The sequence below is a fragment of the Platichthys flesus genome, chromosome 6 (genome assembly GCF_949316205.1).
Source record: "Platichthys flesus chromosome 6, fPlaFle2.1, whole genome shotgun sequence".
NCBI classification, from domain to species: domain Eukaryota; kingdom Metazoa; phylum Chordata; class Actinopteri; order Pleuronectiformes; family Pleuronectidae; genus Platichthys; species Platichthys flesus.
Window position 1 is genome coordinate 14,244,780 of NC_084950.1, and position 15,288 is coordinate 14,260,067.

Below are 15,288 nucleotides of genomic sequence, written 5' to 3' on the forward strand. Positions count from 1 at the left end.
ACATTGTGCTGCTATGCTGACAGCTGACACATCATTAATTAGAGAGAGTGACTGTCTCCTGTCTCATATCTATTTTTTTGTTTCGACAGAGGTCAAACAACCAGACACTGTTTGAATCTAAAAAAGAAGAGAATAGATTATTTTATTAAAAAAATGATTACATCAAAAATTTGATGGACTATTTCTTTATTTTGATATTCATTCATTTGATTGCTACAGTCTAAAGACATTTAAATGCTGAGCAGGACATTGGCGGGGAAAGATAAAATGCAGGACGTCGGAACACATAACTCTTGAGTTCAGAACTCTCGCACAATATGAAAACAATCATCAAAAGCTTATTTTAATCCTCGGAACAACCACAGCAAGCATCAATAATAATGATAGATACCCAATCTGTATGGGGACATATAGAGGGGGTAGGATTTTGCTGTGAATGAAATCAGATGCTGAAGCCCTGGTGATTCTGGACTGAAATAAATAAAAAAGAGGCAGAGCATGTACAGGATGTCAGAGAGGGTGATGATAGCCTGAAATGTTGCGATCATTTTACAGGGCTGTCTTCAATATCTGATTTTCTGAGTAACTGATAAAGAAAGGAAAACGCTGGAGGTTTGGATTTATGTTGAGCAGTGTTTGAAATTGTGGAATAGCTTTAAATTAACGTTCTTAAGATTTTACCTCTTTTTAGAATAGAATAGAAAGCCTTCATTGTCATTGTATTATGACACAACTGAGTTTATAATGCCACTACACTTGGTGCATAGCAACATGTCATATAAAGGAAAATACACATTTGATACACATTGCATATAATACAGGCAGATATAAAAAAAGAATCGGTATTATAAAGTGCCATTGATTATAAAATGTATTCCGTCCTGATCATGTATGAATGATAATGAATCAATATCATGAAAAACCTTTCAGATATAATTTACTGACATCAAGGAAGAATGTGAACTACCTGAAACACTGTTAGATTTAAATAATACATTTTAGGATGGTGATGAACATAAATATTTATGAGAACATAATGGTTGGACAACAGATCTGGAATACAGCATATTATCATTCAGCTTTATCCTTTTTTGGGGGGCTCTCGCAATAAGTATGTAGTTTACTCAAATTTTACATTGCATTCGTTATTTAATTTATATTCAACATTGTATAGAGATATACTGTCGGCTGCATAGTCTAGGACTTTTCATAAGAAGGGAGTTTGTGTATTGGGCGATCTTAAGGTCAGAGACGTCCCCACCTTTGTGCAGGAGAACCTTTCCACAAAGCTGGACTCCTCCCTGTAAAAGAGTCGGATTCAAGATATGAGATAAATATGGACCGATTAAAGGGAAATTAGATGAAGACGATAACTGTCAAGATTATCTGGAGTGTGTTATAAATGTCAACTGAGCTTTGTAAACTTCACTACTCACAAAACAAAAAAATTGAATTCAGGGGAAGCTCACGTATTGAGGACTCCCTCTTCTGGACAGATTTGGTAACTGACTACAGTGGAATCTGCAGACACATCATATTTAGGCCATTAGAATAGAAATGGTGATTAAAAGCTTCAATCAGAGATGATCTTGTCAGTACTGGGATTTTTATGGAGCTGTCAGTTGATTGATGATAATTTTATTTAGATTTCCCAATCACACCAATGCAGATGTTTCTTCGTTGCCTAAAGGTTCCCCGGTCGTAATTTGTAGCTTTGAATTTACTCCAGGTTTTGTTAGCGATAGAAAAAATGTTATCAGGAAATTAACAAATGTTTTTATAAATTCTGATGGTCACATTATTAAAATGATGCTGTTTAAGATAAGGAGAAATTGCACTGTCTCTGACACAAGCAACAGGACAATGATAACTTAAGGCAAAGGCAAAGGTATTTATAAAGGCTGTTGGTAAGTTTGATATAAATTACTGTTTGCTAAGGAGCACCAGAACTTAGGTAACTCTAATGATGAATGCATGACCTTTATGTGTATAAGAGTATTTTCACATCACTATATTGGTCCTTTGCCTTTAGTTAAATCAATCTAATATATATAGTTGAATTTAGTTTAATTGATAATTTAATGTATATTTAAAATGATTTAAGTTAGATTAATTTCATCTATTGTTGAATATTACAATATATATATATATATAATATATTAAAACAATTATATTTTGTATATATTTTTGTTTAACATGATTTGCGTCAGTAGGAAAAGGTGATATGGTTTTGTAAATTAGCGTAAATAAGTATTTTAATTCTAAAAAGCGATGGGATACCAGGCTGCATATTCAGTGTCTAAACTCAGACAGTACACATTTTCAATGACATCTTTTATTTGTGCTTTTTGTCATGAATAATAAATGCTTATTTGTTATCTAATTATTGTCTTCAATGGTTATTTATTTTATGTCCTCAATCTTAATCCTGTTGTCCTTCACTGACCTCTGTTTGTTTGTTGACCTGTGCTCATATTGGATGTTGTTTGTGGGATCGTGAACGGGGTTAAGCTGCAAATGAATTGACCTCCTGCTGGAGGAAAACATGCAGGAAGGAAACGTCTCCAGGAAGTGAACATGAGCAATATAATGATCTGTTGAATGCAAAATCGATCTGGTCGAACTGTTCCCTCCATCCCTGCTCCATCCTGTGCTCTGTTGTTGTGGTTTCTACATTGTAATGCCACCCATGACCAGCAGAGGGGAGGAGTGTGATATTGTGACTTCTCATCATTCACATTCACCATCCGCCCATTAATAAGAAGAAGGTGTGTGTATCCTCCGAGCTGCTCACTTCCTCCCTCACAGCCCTGATCTCCCTGTGTGCGTGTGTGTGCGTACGTGTGTGAGTGTGTGGGTGCGTGGGTTGGTGTGTGTCTGTGTGTGTGTGTGTGTGTGTTGGTGCTACTCGGCTCATCCGTCCACTCTGGTGCTGTAGTGTGTGTGTGTGTGTCTTCTGTGTGGAACATGCAGAAAAGAAGGAAGCCGGAGCCGATCCAACTCAACCCGATCCCGGATGGAAACACTATCAACGGCACCGGAGCCACGGAGTGAGTGACAGCGTCCTTCTTCCACCCACACACTGGTCGATCATCGATATCGGATCGATATCAGATTGATGCTGTATGTGCTGTAAAGGCCAACGACAGCTGACAGCAACATACACTGTGTGTGTGTGTGTGTGTGTGTGTGTGTGTTTGTGAACTTCGGTTTCACGCGTGTGTGTGTTTGTGTGTGTATACCAAGGTTTGCACTAGGGCTGCAACTGATGATTTTCATCTATGAATAATTGATTATCCAATTATCATTAGATGTCAGAGCCAAGGGTGAAAATCTTCAAATAAACAGCAGTAAACTAGAGAAACAACAATAATATGATTGTGGATTTATTAGTCACTGTTTTTATTTCAATAAATTTAGTAATCACCTCTACCTATATGACCACACATCTCTGAAAATAATAAAACATATTCATAACCTCAAGTGAACATCTTCAGACAGTATTGTCTATTAGACAAATTGTCCAAAACAAAGATATTATTACAAATATTTGTGTTTGATTGTCTTTAAATCAACTTATCAATGAAGAAATCCTTTTTTCCCAGCACTTTTAGCTTAAGTTGTTTTTGCATGATGTGAATTAGAGAAAACCAGCAAATCATCACATACAAACAGCTGAAACCAGTAAATTGTTGGCATTTTGTCTTGTATCAAATGACTGCAAATGGTTAATTTATTATCAGATTTTATATCGATCAATTATTAATTTCAAGCACTAAGGATATTTGGCTGCTGAAATCATTATGACTGCACTCGATCGTACAGCTTCTTGAAGCCAAACCCTCATAAATGCACCTTGTTACAACAGTGATGCTCCAACATGGTCCTCAGGTTGTCTCTTCATTGTGTCCTGGCCGTGTGGGACGCTCCATCGCTCTCACTGCACAGTGTGTGTGGACAGGGATTAGTGGGATATGGACCTCAGCAGAGAGGCAGCATGTAGAGGGGTGCTCCTGTGTGTTGTAGAAGTTTTGTGTACTGGCCTGTTCCCACCAACCTTTGACAAAACACAGTAATGGAGACGTTAAACTGTTGGGACACGGTGCTCTAGTTGTCAGTTCACAGAGAAGCGCTCAGTCAGTCCAGCAACAAGCTGCATCAGATGAGATGAGCATTACATAACATGTCATCCCCGTGATGGCTGCTTTTCTAATGTGTTGTAGAGGCAGAATACTTCATTGTTTCATCATCTGATCAGAAGCCATTTAGTTTCTTTTGCACTCAACTGCGCAAAATCGAATAAATATAAATTCCATTTGTTACTTTCTACCATTACCGATATTTCAAGTTCATTGTGCTGCAGCCAGGACATATTTCATTTTTTTCTTATTTTCCTATTTAATGCTTGAAAACATTTTATTATTATTTTGGACATACACATTTAATCAGAATCAGGGGATCAACTAATCCACGGAAAAGGAATTGCTTCATTCAGTGACAGAAATGAGTTGACACCACCTGACACGTTTCTTTCCTTTTAAACTAGAAATTAAAGAGAGACCTTCCATTAACATGAACTCACTTAGATTTATGTCTACACGTGAAGTATCATAACGTGTGTGTGCTAGCACCGTGGCATTCAGACTGACATCCTGCCGACAGTAAAGTCATGCAGTCTGGTGTGGCTCAGTCCTCTTTACCATAAAAAGTCAGTTTTCTGTGGCTCCATACTTCAGGCTGTGAGGATAAAATCCAGTAATGGTAGATGTCAGGTCTGCAGCTCTTGTTCCCTTATATGGTATAAATCTAAACTTTGACGCGCCCACAGGAAAAAGCAAAAGAGGTCAAATTTGCTGTAGTTGCAAAGCACTGTCAGGTATTTTAAGTAAAATATAATTTGTCTTACAATAGTATGTTAGATAGTATTTCCATTGTCTAAATCCACTGACCAAATATCAATATTGCAACATACATGCAGTGAGTGCGTGTGCATGTCTGTATGTGTTGGTGTAATGTAAAATTTCAGCTTTATAAGCGCTGTGTTTTTAAGAACTATATCTAGGTATGACCTTCAGTATAGACGACAACTATTCCAGCTTATTTAAGACCCAGATGAAAAATCAATCAGTCAAATTTTATTCGTACACTCCATATTCACAAATCCCAGTGAGCCTCGAAGGGCCTCACAAGATGCAACGTCCTCTGTTCTTACAGAGGAGCTTGCGACAAGTTCCTCTCGACAAGAGTGAGAGAAAAAAACCTTTTAGCTTTTGGGGGGAAGTCGTAAGTGACAGAAGTGCAATACATGTCAGGTGTAACACAACACATCAACAAAATAACAAAGGATCTTTGTCAAGCCTTTTCAGTTTTACGAAGGAGATGAATCACTGCTGTGCTGGTGTCTGTGGGCTCAAAGATGTGGTTTGTATATCTGCTGAATCACTGACCACAGCATTCCACTAGTATTGTCTTGCCAGCATCATGGCCAGTATCAATAATACAATATTTTGTGAACAGCTTTCATTCACGGTTGGTGCTCTCCTACAGTATCCCACCTTTCAATTGGTATATACAATATCAATATAATAGCTTAATCTAATAAAAACCTACAAGTTGTTTTGAATGCAGGGCAGAGAAACAGCTCATGTTTCAGAACAGGCACTTAGAAATGATCTGGACCAGCACACTGGCGGTTGCATAATGTGTGTGGATGAGCTCAGTGCGATGGACGAGCCTCCCACTGAAACCAGTCCACTCCACACTGCAGAGGAGGATTTGCCAGTCCAGTCCGCCAAATGCTTCCTCAGTGGGCACTGGCTTGAAGCCACAGGAGAACTGTTGAGTGGCCCACATAATGTCATGTGAAATTATGAGAGGGACAAATAAAATTAAAACAACAAGATCTGGAGAGCCTTGTTCAAGCTATTTGCTACTACTTCTACTACTACTACTAATAATGTAGATTTATATAGTGACTTTCAAGGGACCCAAGGACACTTTACATATTTAAGGTAAAAGTACATATTTAAGGTAAAAAGACGGCTGGACAAATATCTTGGATAAGATCCTACTATCACACACATCCATACTGAATTAGATCTGTCTCTAATCTGTAGGGAATTAAATAATCTAACCCTCAGAGAGTTTACTATTTAAAAACCATTGTTATAATGTCTTTGTATAGGCTGTAGAGGCTTAATTCAAATCCATGAGTAAAGGAACCGCAGCTTGTGATGCTGAGGGTTAGGGTTAGTTCATGCTTTCATCGTGAAACATAAAACGATGATATTTATGTGCATTTTGCCTGATTTTCTCATCTCAGATTTTATAAGGGGAGAAGCTAGAATGATACAGCCATCTTTTTTCCTTGGACCCCTAATGAAAGCTCCTTCTGCCACGCTCCTGTCTTCTGATACTAAATCCATCCTTCATGATCAATACTGTTGGGTCTGGTGGTACAGCAGAGGTCTGAACTGCAGCCTCTCAAGCTGATCTAGTTTCATTTATTTCATTGACTTATAACACGTGTGATGTCCCCTTCTTTCTCGCGCTCAATGGCGAAGAGGCAGAAATATTTCATCGCTTGTATTTAGCCTCTGCTCGTTGTGTGGATGAAGGCAGAAAGGGCCAGTGCTGCTTCGTGCTCTTTTCCTCTTACACCTGAAGGACGGAGGTGTGTGTGTGTGTGTGTGTGTGTGTGTGTGTGTGTGTGTGTGTGTGTGTGTGTGTGTGTGTGTGTGTGTGTGTGTGTGTGTGTGTGTGTGTGTGTGTGTGTGTGTGTGTGTGTGTGTGTGTGTGTGTGTGTGTGTGTGTGTGTGTGTGTGTGTGTGTGTGTGTGTGTGGTTTGCAGTGTGCAGCGTCCGTACACTCCCTCCTCAGCATCTCCATCCTCCTCAACCTCCAGCTCTTCAGTCGACAAAACGCCCACGCCGCCCACACAGCCAGCTCAAACTCTGCACCTTGTCTCCATGGATATGCAGGCCTGTTGTCAGGAACACAACCACTTAACCCTCTCTTTGCTGCGAGCTGGAGCCGCAGGGAGGTGAGCGTACTAAGCTCTGCTGCCATGGCTGCTCTCTGCTGAGTCGTGACAAAAAGGAGAATAGGAAAAAATACTTATTATCACCAGATGATTGTTATATAATATAATCCAAACATGGAAGCATAGCAAGACTCAGTGACTGCAGATGACTGACCGTACATCAGATTAGTGTTCTGTCTGAATAAGAATACATGTGCAGACCTAAATCATGCACGCTTATGTTTGATTCATTAGTCATTTTCAGGATGAAGTATTTTTGTAATAATGATTATTTGGGGGCCTTTTTGATTATTTTAAAGGTTCAGTGTGTTGAATTCAGTGACATCTAGTGGTGAAGTTGCATGTTGCAGCTGAATACCCCTCACCTCACCCTCTCCCTAGGTAAATATAAAGTATTTATTTAAATATAAAGGGCTCATTCCAGGGTTAAGAAAACAATAATTCATACAATTTAGATGAAACACACTAGTGAAAGCATCATTATTTTATATTCAATTTCCCTTTCAACTGAACCTTAGAAACTGAACCTTTTAAATGCACAATAATCTGTATCTTTTTAACAGCAAGAAAGGAACACAAAGTTTCACAATCTAATCAGTTAAAACAACCTAACGGCTCATTATATCCTCACAAACTTCATGATAAACACTGTCTTTGCTGCAGTGCGTCGTGTTTGGATACAAAGGAGGAGGAGGAGGAGGGGGAGAGGTCAAAGAGTGGCAGGTGAGCAGAGTATACGCCACAATGGAGTAGTCAAGGAAATCCATCACCATGACAACAGTGCCAGGAGAGCAGCGTCAGTGCTCAGAGGAAGCTCACACTTCCTCACAGCACTGACGCTGCTCTGGGATCTGTGAGGGAACGAACGCTGAACCACTCCCTGTCACACGGTTCTGCCTTCCAGCTGTGGTTTCTGTGGTTGCCAGCAGCATGTGCAGCAGTAGCTGACACACACTCAGCCCAGTGTTCCCTCTGAGGAATCACTATAACATGTACATGGACACACAGTGGGTTACCTCACATCTCCTGAGGGAACCGACACAGAGCACCTGCAGAACCGCTTTGTGAATGAACTCAAGAACCTTTCATTTAGGAAAGAACACGAGTGACTCATCCCTCTCCCCCGTCTCCTCTATCTCTCTTTGTAAGAACGAACTTGGAGGCTCTGCAGAAGAAACTCGAGGAGCTTGAGTTGGACGAGCAGCAGCGGAAACGCCTGGAGGCCTTTCTGACACAGAAGCAGAAGGTGGGAGAGCTGAAGGACGATGACTTCGAGAAGATCTGTGAGCTGGGTGCAGGCAACGGAGGAGTCGTCTTCAAGGTCTCACACCGACCCTCCGGCCTGATAATGGCGAGGAAGGTACGCTGTGGCCCTGATGGTCAGTCATAGGTTGTGGTTTAGTGAAAACTCCGGGGGGGGGGGGTTGCTTTCAGAAAGATGTAGAGATGTTTACTCTAGTATTACATAACTACATATTGGGTTTGTTTTCCTCCCAGCATGTCGGACAGACAAAGATCTTAATAGAAATCACTGTTCTAGGAGTACGATATGGAATACAGGTGTGAAACCTTTTTTTTTCAAGAACAAGGTATTTCAGTTTGAGGGCAGGACTTATTGAATTGTTTTTTGGAGAGTGTTGACAGACACGGTGCACAAAATAATTCAAGCACAGATATAAACAACAAAATCCAAGAGCTGAAGCAGTCCAGGAGATCCGAGTACACTTGCGAGCGCCGACCGCGCTCTTGAGTAATAACAGAGGAAAACAAACCTAACGGTGACAAGTGTGTCCAAAAATACAAGCACTGCAGTCTCTTACGTGTAATTTAAGTTCAAATATTAAAACGTTTTCCTTCCAGCTGATCCACCTGGAGATCAAACCAGCCATCAGGAACCAGATCATCAGGGAGCTGCAGGTGCTGCACGAGTGTAACTCCCCCTACATCGTGGGCTTCTATGGAGCTTTCTACAGCGATGGAGAGATCAGCATCTGCATGGAGAACATGGTACAGCTCTTTGATTAATATTAATATGGCTGCTAGTGCCTGTTTCTCCAACATGGGCAGTGAAAGAAAGTAATTAGACTTTACATTTTTAATGATTAGATGCTGAGGATCCACATCCATGTTTGTCTCTCTTGTTGGTTGTAGGACGGCGGCTCCTTGGACCAGTCGCTGAAGAAAGCAGGAAATATACCAGAGCAGATCCTCGGCAAAGTCAGCATCGCTGTGAGCAGCTCCTAATACCTCCTCCTCTCTAGTGTTGCGCTCTGGTTGTCTCATTACAGCTATTTTTGTGTTGTGTGGGATATAAGACTGGGAGCATAATGATGCATTGGTAGCCCTTTGCCAAAGAATATATGCATTAACTCTGCTCATATGCAATATTTGTCTTTCCAGGTCATTAAAGGCCTTGCCTACCTGAGGGAGAAACACAAGATCATGCACAGAGGTCAGTCAGTAACGTACTTAAATATGTTGGAGGTAACATACGGTTTGGCTCCTTTTACCTCACCTTTAAACACTGTAAACACAATACTGAAGGGACGGACACCTGGCTTGTGTGCTAAAACATATATTAAAAAAGTTAAGTAAATCTGAAGCTTTGGCAGGATGAGTTAGTCGAGTGGATTTCCTCCAAAGGTACAGCCGCTTTCTCGACCAAAATCCATGTAGTGCTTCCCTGTGGAGCTGCAGTGCGAGGACAATAAAAGAGGCCATTTTGTAATGACAAGGCTGTAACTTTGGAAGATATCCTTTGGATTTATCTAAGGCAAACTGCGGATGCCTCACACAAGCTTCAGATATTATTTTTTTGCACAGAACAGACTGGATTTTGTTTGCCATCACTTAAATTGAAAGCACATGAGGGGAAGATATTGTAATGGTCAGTATAAGCAGGAGAAATAATTACAGTGGGCTGTAAATGAAAAAGTCCTGAGCATGGCTTTCCTCCAAGTTACTTGAGGCAAAGTGTGCAATGTCACTTTATAGTCATTCCCTGTTTCAGGCCCATGGACACGGTGTTGGCTGCTGCCTGTTGCTCCCTGCTGAACACTTACCCACTGTGTTCGCCTAAATGCTGCATGTGCCTCTTTCAGATGTCAAGCCTTCCAACATCCTGGTGAATTCCCGCGGTGAGATCAAGCTGTGTGACTTTGGAGTGAGCGGACAGCTCATAGACTCCATGGCCAACTCCTTTGTGGGCACTCGCTCTTACATGTCTGTGAGTTTACACGGACACACTCATCTTTCCCTGCTCTCTTCAGTCAGCCATGAGCTTTTGAGGATTTTTGACACAGACCTGATCTACTGTGTCAAAGTATTTTTGACATGTGATTTATGTGATTTTCTACAACACTGCGTTCAGACTTGACCCAAGGAAGAATTCCTTAAATTATGTAAAAGATTCAGGATATTTTTTCCACTTACCCTAAACATTGCAAGGGTGTTTTTCTATGTTTTTCTTTATTTGTAATAATTCATGGATCTTTATGAAGAAAGTAGTTTTTTACTGATATTTGAGTGTTCACAATTTGCGGTAGATCTGAGTAATATCCAGATTTGTGGTTGGACCTTACTATTTATACATTTGTAATATTTTATCCACAAAATATGAATTGCAGCACTAATTATGCTTCTGTTTGTGTGCAGCCTGAGCGCTTACAGGGCACCCACTACTCTGTTCAGTCGGACATCTGGAGTATGGGTCTGTCCCTGGTGGAAATGGCCATCGGACGCTTCCCCATCCCACCACCTGATGCCAGGGAGCTGGAGCAGATTTTTGGCCTCCTGATGGAAGGAGAGCCAGCCTCCGGCGAGTCCTCACCAAAGCCTCAGCCTCCTGGGAGACCAGGCAGCTGTAAGTTCGATGTAACACTGGAGAACACTGAATTTTCACTGAAGTCTGATAAATCTGTATGTATCAATAAAAGAAAGAAAATAATTCGATGACCTTGAGTGAAGTGCAATCAACACATTGAATTTTTCTCCGGCGCAGCATACGGACCTGAGAGCAGGCCACCGATGGCTATATTTGAGCTGCTTGATTATATAGTCAATGAGGTGAGTGTTTCTCACTATATCACCACATCTTGACTTGATTAACATGCCTGTATGTGGTGCCAATTCCTTCGCCTGCAGTTTTTTTTATTGCCTTATTTTACAATTTACAGCCTCCACCAAAGCTGCCTGGGATATTCAGCCCTGAATTTCAGGACTTTGTGAACAAATGGTAAGAAGAAGTGTTTCACTGCTGTCACACACCAGTGGCTAGTCCTCATATAAAGTCTTGCCATCTGGTGGTGAGAAAATGCATTACACTTAAAGCTTTATCATCTCTCCATTTCAGTTTGATTAAAAACCCTGCGGAGAGGGCCGACCTCAAACAGTTGACGGTGGGTGTGCATTAAATTCTAATCATTAGTCTTATATTCTTTAACAAGCTCACAGTCTACCACTCACTCCTCCAGGTGCATCCCTTTATCAAGCAGTCAGAGGCAGAGCAGGTGGACTTCGCCGGCTGGTTGTGCAGCACCATCGGACTGAATCAGCCTGTGACGCCCACCCACGGCACAGCAATGTGAGCCACCATTTTCCAAGGTCCTCCATTGATTGGATTTGTATTATGGGTAAATTGTAAGTTTATATCGAGTATTCAATTGGTTTAAGTTGTGTGATCAATAGTTCTATATTACGTGTACAAACCTACATGCCAAGTGAAATTAACTCTGTGGGCGATATGGCAGGCCTGTCTGAAAAGCCATCTTTTTATCAAATATGTAAATGTTAACGCTGCTCAACCTTTGTGCTTGATATTCCTCTTCGCCTCAATGTCATTTCAGCACCAAAAGATTCAAATCTTTTATGTTAAATGTTGTGAAATAAAATTTTGAATGACAACTCATGAATTTGAAATCCTTGTTTTATTATTACAATTCTTTACAGGCTTCTTCTTGGGTTTCAGCATCTTGGTCTTCAGAGGATTCTTCTTCAGAACTCTGCGGTTTATCTTCTTCCTGTAATGACAATAAAACTTATTTTTAACTGTGACCTACTAAAAAACAAATTTTGAAAAAGCCCAGCTCGTCGCTCAGAACATCTTTTATTATCAGGGTTCAGAAACACGGAATAAAAAAATCATCATAGATGACCAGACATGAAACATTTAAAACTTATAAACTAAGTAGTGCTTACTTTGGTGCACAAAGTGCTTTCTGGATCTCCTCACTCTTCAGAACTCTGGTTGATCTTCTTGCTGAAATTACAATAAAACCAATTCTTAACTATGACCTACAAAATGACAGTTTGTAATGAGCCCATAGCGTCGCTCAGAGCATCTTTTATTATCAGGGTTCAGAAACACGGAATAAAAAATCATCATAGTTGACCAGACATAAAACATTTAAAACTTATAAACTGAGTAGTGCTTACTTGGTGCACAAAGTGCTTTCTGGATCTCCTCACTCTTCAGAACTCTGGTTGATCTTCTTGCTGAAATGACAATAAAACCAATTCTTAACTATGACCCTAAAAAAATAACAGTTTGTAATGAGCCCAGCTCGTCGCTCAGAACATTTTTTATTATCAGGGTTCAGAAACACGGAATAAAAAATCATCATAGTTGACCAGACTTGAAACATTTAAAACTTATAAATTGAGTAGTGCTTACTTGGTGCACAAAGTGCTTTCTGGATCTCCTCACTCTTCAGAACTCTGTGGTTGATCTTCTTGCTGAAATTACAATAAAACCAATTCTTAACTATGACCTACAAAACGACAATTTGTAATGAGCCCATAGCGTCGCTCAGAGCATCTTTTATTATCAGGGTTCAGAAACACGGAATAAAAAATCATCATAGTTGACCAGACATAAAACATTTAAAACTTATAAACTGAGTAGTGCTTACTTTGGTGCACAAAGTGCTTTCTGGATCTCCTCACTCTTCAGAATCCTGCGGTTGATCTTCTTGCTGTAATGACAATAAAACCAATTCTTAACTATGACCCTAAAAAAATAACAGTTTGTAATGAGCCCAGCTCGTCGCTCAGAACATTTTTTATTATCAGGGTTCAGAAACACGGAATAAAAAATCATCATAGTTGACCAGACATGAAACATTTAAAACTTATAAACTGAGTAGTGCTTACTTTGGTGCACAAAGTGCTTTCTGGATCTCCTCACTCTTCAGAATCCTGCTTAGGTCTGTGTTGGTCATCTTGTGCATTGGGAGGCTGAAAGAAGTGACATTGATGGCATGTTAATGAATGGAAACAAAATATGAACAGGAAATGGACCAGTCTTAAGTTACCAGAACTCAGAACTTCTTTAATATCACAGAGATTCAAAAACACGGACCATGAAGTGAAAGCTCATCACTGCAATATGTTCCAACATCAGTTTGATTTGTGCCACAGGGTGAAAACCTAACTTCATTACTCACTTGTAGCCGAGTTTAAGGGAGGCGGGTTTACGCCAGGTGCCATACAGCTCATCCAGCTTGCGGAAAGCGCTCTCAGTCCAGATGCAGAAGCGTCCAACTTGACCACCAGGGGCGAGTCTCAGGAGGTTGTTTGTTCACGTTCTGCAGAGTGATGCCTGCAGATACAGCACAAGCAATGATTTAACACAGGCTGATGGGGCATCATTTTTAATCTATTCTTAAGAGTTTCATGAGTATCCATTTAAAGCTATAGTTAATGCCAATTGACATGATTGAAGGAACAGTTCAGTTAACACACAACTGACTCATTCTATAATTTAAACATTGTTTGAAGGACAGGTGTGGTGACATCCAGGATTTTCGCTTCCATCTTGAACTGATTCACTTCTTACCGAAACGTCGTGCTTGAGGATGGCATTACGTCTTGCTGTCTTGGCTTAAGGGTTCAGCTTGAGCATTATCCTCAAGTTCTTCAGAGGATTCTTCTTCAGAACTCTGCGGTTGATCTTACTGTAAAACAATAAAACCAATTCTTAACTGTGACCTACTAAAAAACTAAGTTTGTAATGAGCACAGAGCGTCGCTCAGAACATCTTTTATTATCAGGGTTCAGAAACACGGAATAAAAAAATCATCATAGTTGACCAGACATTAAACATTTAAAACTGAGTAGTGCTTACTTTGGTGCACATAGTGCTTTCTGGATCTCTTCACTCTTCAGAATCCTGCTTAGGTCTGTGTTGGTCATCTTCCAACTTCCATCTTGGTCATCTTGGTCGTCGTCTGTGTTGTTTTTATATTGTTGTTTGTAAAGTGCACCAACCACACCAAGGCAATTTCCTGTATGTGAAAATATACAAGGCAATAAAAAGAATTCTGATTCTGATTCTGATTCTTGTGCATTGAGAGGCTGAAAGAAGTGACATTGAAAACATGTTAATGTATGGAAAAATCATATTAACAGGAAATGTACCAGTCTTAGGTTACCAGAACTCAGAACTTCTTTAATATCACAGAGATTCAAAAACACGGACCATGAAGTGGAAGCTCATCACTGCAAACTATGTTCAACACCAGTTTGATTTGCGCCACAGGGTGAAAACACAACTTCACTACTCACTTGTAGCAAAGTTTAAGGGAGGCGGGTTTACGCCAGGTGCCATACAGCTCATCCAGCTTGCAGAAAGCGCTCTCAGTCCAGAAGCGTCCAACGTGACCACCAGGGGCGAGTTTCAGGTGCAGTTTTTTCACGTTCTGCAGAGTGATGCCTGCAGATCAGAGCAAAAGCAATGATTTAACACAGGGGCTGATGGGGCATCATATTGAATCTTTTCTTCAGAAGAGTTTCATGATTATCCATTTAAAGCTTTAGTTAATGATTTTAATTGATGATTGAAATGACAATTCAGTTATCAACAATTCTATAATTTAAACTTTCTTTGAATGACAGCAATGTTACTGGCTATACAACTAACATGCAACATTCTCAGTGAACATCAAACAGACAAGATTGTTGCTCTAATAAGCCAATATAAGGATATAAATCAAGTGATTATATGATTTAAGCTAAATGCAAAGAATATTGAGACAATGCTCAGTCTCAACAGTCAATCATACCTGTGATATTTCCGAAAAGCTTTGGTGACACCAGTCTTGGTTCTAGATGATGCGCTGCCCTTTGCGTTGGATCGTTGACGGTTCTTCATCTTACACTTACCAGTAAGACGAATGCTGCTTTACTTGATGAACATACCCGTACACCGGGGTGTTGTGCAAAGTCCTTGGACTGCTGTTTGATGGCAC

General features: G+C 40.2%; 2 protein-coding genes and 2 non-coding genes across 4 annotated transcripts; 1 reads left to right on the forward strand and 3 right to left on the reverse strand.

Annotated features, from left to right (window-relative positions):
- The first annotated feature begins 2,802 nt into the window (after nt 1–2,802).
- map2k1 (mitogen-activated protein kinase kinase 1) lies at nt 2,803–11,948 on the forward strand. The gene is made up of 11 exons (XM_062389526.1): nt 2,803–3,050; nt 8,192–8,402; nt 8,903–9,049; nt 9,194–9,271; nt 9,443–9,494; nt 10,144–10,268; nt 10,697–10,904; nt 11,043–11,107; nt 11,218–11,276; nt 11,394–11,439; nt 11,515–11,948. The coding sequence occupies exons 1-11, from the start codon at nt 2,968–2,970 to the stop codon at nt 11,626–11,628; spliced, it is 1,188 nt and encodes a 395-aa protein (XP_062245510.1). The 5' UTR covers nt 2,803–2,967; the 3' UTR covers nt 11,629–11,948.
- Nucleotides 11,946–14,221, reverse strand: LOC133954939 (large ribosomal subunit protein uL4-like). The gene is made up of 9 exons (XM_062389528.1): nt 14,166–14,221; nt 13,878–13,995; nt 13,486–13,640; nt 13,193–13,276; nt 12,952–13,014; nt 12,714–12,775; nt 12,476–12,535; nt 12,239–12,299; nt 11,946–12,060 (listed from the first exon to the last, which is right to left on the reverse strand). The coding sequence occupies exons 4-9, from the start codon at nt 13,267–13,269 to the stop codon at nt 11,946–11,948; spliced, it is 438 nt and encodes a 145-aa protein (XP_062245512.1). The 5' UTR covers nt 13,270–13,276; nt 13,486–13,640; nt 13,878–13,995; nt 14,166–14,221.
- Nucleotides 13,356–13,426, reverse strand: LOC133956015 (small nucleolar RNA SNORD18). Its single transcript, XR_009921053.1, has one exon. It is a non-coding gene; the product is annotated as a small nucleolar RNA SNORD18 (small nucleolar RNA).
- Nucleotides 14,222–14,474: 253 nt separating the features above from the next.
- Nucleotides 14,475–14,545, reverse strand: LOC133956013 (small nucleolar RNA SNORD18). The gene has a single exon (XR_009921051.1). It is a non-coding gene; the product is annotated as a small nucleolar RNA SNORD18 (small nucleolar RNA).
- Between the last annotated feature and the right edge of the window lie 743 nt (nt 14,546–15,288).

What these genes read in the sequence shown, in the direction of transcription:
- map2k1 (XM_062389526.1), top strand. Translation starts at nt 2,968, where the DNA reads ATGCAGAAAAGAAGGAAGCCGGAGCCGATCCAACTCAACCCGATCCCG. An exon ending in TCGGCAAAGTCAGCATCGCT is followed by an intron (nt 9,272 to 9,442) that starts GTGAGCAGCTCC and finishes TTGTCTTTCCAG; the next exon opens with GTCATTAAAGGCCTTGCCTA. An exon ending in TCCTGGGAGACCAGGCAGCT is followed by an intron (nt 10,905 to 11,042) that starts GTAAGTTCGATG and finishes TCTCCGGCGCAG; the next exon opens with CATACGGACCTGAGAGCAGG.
- LOC133954939 (XM_062389528.1), bottom strand. Translation starts at nt 13,269, where the DNA reads ATGCACAAGATGACCAACACAGACCTAAGCAGGATTCTGAAGAGTGAG. An exon ending in AAAGCACTTTGTGCACCAAA is followed by an intron (nt 13,015 to 13,192) that starts GTAAGCACTACT and finishes TTGTCATTACAG; the next exon opens with CAAGAAGATCAACCGCAGGA. An exon ending in AAAGCACTTTGTGCACCAAA is followed by an intron (nt 12,776 to 12,951) that starts GTAAGCACTACT and finishes TTGTAATTTCAG; the next exon opens with CAAGAAGATCAACCACAGAG.